The sequence below is a fragment of the Propithecus coquereli genome, unplaced genomic scaffold (assembly GCF_000956105.1).
Source record: "Propithecus coquereli isolate 6110/MARCELLA unplaced genomic scaffold, Pcoq_1.0 Scaffold9, whole genome shotgun sequence".
In the NCBI taxonomy this organism is placed as follows: domain Eukaryota; kingdom Metazoa; phylum Chordata; class Mammalia; order Primates; family Indriidae; genus Propithecus; species Propithecus coquereli.
This window is the reverse complement of record NW_012155284.1, coordinates 17395169-17397176: the sequence shown is the minus strand read 5'-3', so window position 1 is coordinate 17397176 and position 2008 is coordinate 17395169. Positions and strand designations below refer to the sequence as shown.

Below are 2008 nucleotides of genomic sequence, written 5' to 3'. Positions count from 1 at the left end.
AGTGATCCTCCTGCCTCAGCCTCCTAAGTAGCTGGGCACATGCCATGACATCCAGCTAATTTTTCTATTTTTAGTAGAGCTGGGGTCTCCACTCTTGCTCAGGCTGGTCTCAAACTCCTGAGCCCAAGCAGTCCTCCCACCTCGGCCTCGCAGAGTGCTAGGATTATAGAGGTGAGCTACCACGCCCAGCCTTGTTTCTGCTTTTCAAGAGAATGGTTTCAACATGTCATCATTAAGTATGTTTGCTATGAGTGGTTAGTTGACACTCTTATCATATATACTCTCTCATCAGGAAGTTCTTTTCTATTTATAATCAGTTAATAGTTTTTATAGCAAATACTAGATTTTGAATAGGATTTTTCCCCCTTTCTTGCTGCTACTGTGACAATCATAGTTTTTCTCTTTTATTTCTTTGAGGGTGAGAGGAGGTGAGTAGATCCACCAGCCATACACTTCTGTGATAAACTACAACTCCTGTATGTTATATTTTTTATACATTGATTGTTTCACATTGCTAATGCAGTGAGATTAGCATGTAATTGGCCTTTGTTGTACTAAGTTCGTATTTTTTAAGCATTTAGCACTGATTGTATTACCAATTTATTAGCCTAGTTTCTCATCGAAGGACACATCAGTTACATTTCACAGAGAAATATATTAAGAAAATCAGAACAGCAAAATAAAAATTTCTATCCCTCCATGACCAGTCCATAATTGTTATGCTTTTGCTTTATCATCATATATTCATTACTATAGATATTTAGTATGTACAGTCTTCCCTCAGTATCCGCAGGGGATTCATTCCAGGACGGCCGCGCATACCACAATCCACACATATTCAAGTCCCTCCATCCGCCTTGCAGACCCTGGCTATATGAAAGGTTGACCCTCTGTGTACTTGGGTTTTGCATCCTTTGAACTGTATTTTCAATCTGCATTTGTTTGAAAAAGTCCTTATATAAGTGTACTTGTGTAGATCAAACCTGTGTTATTCAAGGGTCACTTGTAGTTACTTTTCCTATCACCTTTGCTATATATATAGAAATTATATTACATAATTTATAGTAGGTTTTTAATTTTTGAGGTATTTGGTAATTTTTTTCATAGAAAGATGATTTTTGTAACTTACTGTATTGTCTACTTTCTTTCTTCCTTTAGATGAGACCATTTTTTATATTTAAGTTAAGTTAATGGCTTTAATGGGCATGGAAAGTGATTTAATTACCTGTATTTTCTTTGTAGGTTAGTAACATTGGAAAACAGCCCATGTATTACACCAGAGTTGCTTCGTATATTTCAGAATATGTCTCCCCTTCTTGGTATGTGTTAAAACATAAACTTACTAATGTTTTTGAATGCAGCCATAATTTTGAGTCATTATAACTAGCTGACTTTCAATTATACCTTCCCTTTTGATTAAAGTCCCTGATATTGACAAATAAGTTGAATGGTGTTTTAATAGTTTCTAGATTTTTCTGTATAACTTTTTAGAATTATTTCTGTTTATTAAAAGGGAGCATTAAATAACCTCACCTTGTGAGAAAATTTGTAATAAAACCAAAAAAGTATTCTTAGGAAACTAATTGCAAGTTAAGAGTGAATTTTGCCTGATAAAATTTCTATGTTTGATAGCAATTTCATAAACTATTTAGAACAGCAGTCCCCAACCTTTTTGGCACTAGGGACCGGTTTCATGGAAGACAGTTTTCCATGGACGGGGCAGGGGTGGGGGGATGGTTTGGGGATGACTCAAGCACGTTCCATTTATTGTACACTTTATTTCTATTATTAATTACGTTGTAAGGTATAATGAAATAATCATACAACTCACCATAATGCAGAATCTAATGCTGCAGCTGATCTGACAGGAGGCAGAGCTCAGGGATGCTAGTGTTGGGGAGGGGCTATAAATACAGATGAAGCTTTGCTTGCTCTACAGCTGTTCACCTCCTGCCCATTTCCTAACACGACATGGACCTGTACCGGTCTGCAGCCCAGGGGTTGGGGA

General features: G+C 36.8%; 1 protein-coding gene across 1 annotated transcript in view; it reads left to right on the top strand.

Annotated features, from left to right (window-relative positions):
• IPO11 (importin 11) overlaps positions 1 to 2008 on the top strand; it is a 227213-nt gene that overhangs the window by 104184 nt on the left and 121021 nt on the right. The window contains exon 17 of the mRNA XM_012664506.1: positions 1243 to 1319. Coding sequence (XP_012519960.1) covers positions 1243 to 1319 — 77 coding nt within the window. The remainder of the gene's footprint in view (positions 1 to 1242; positions 1320 to 2008) is intronic.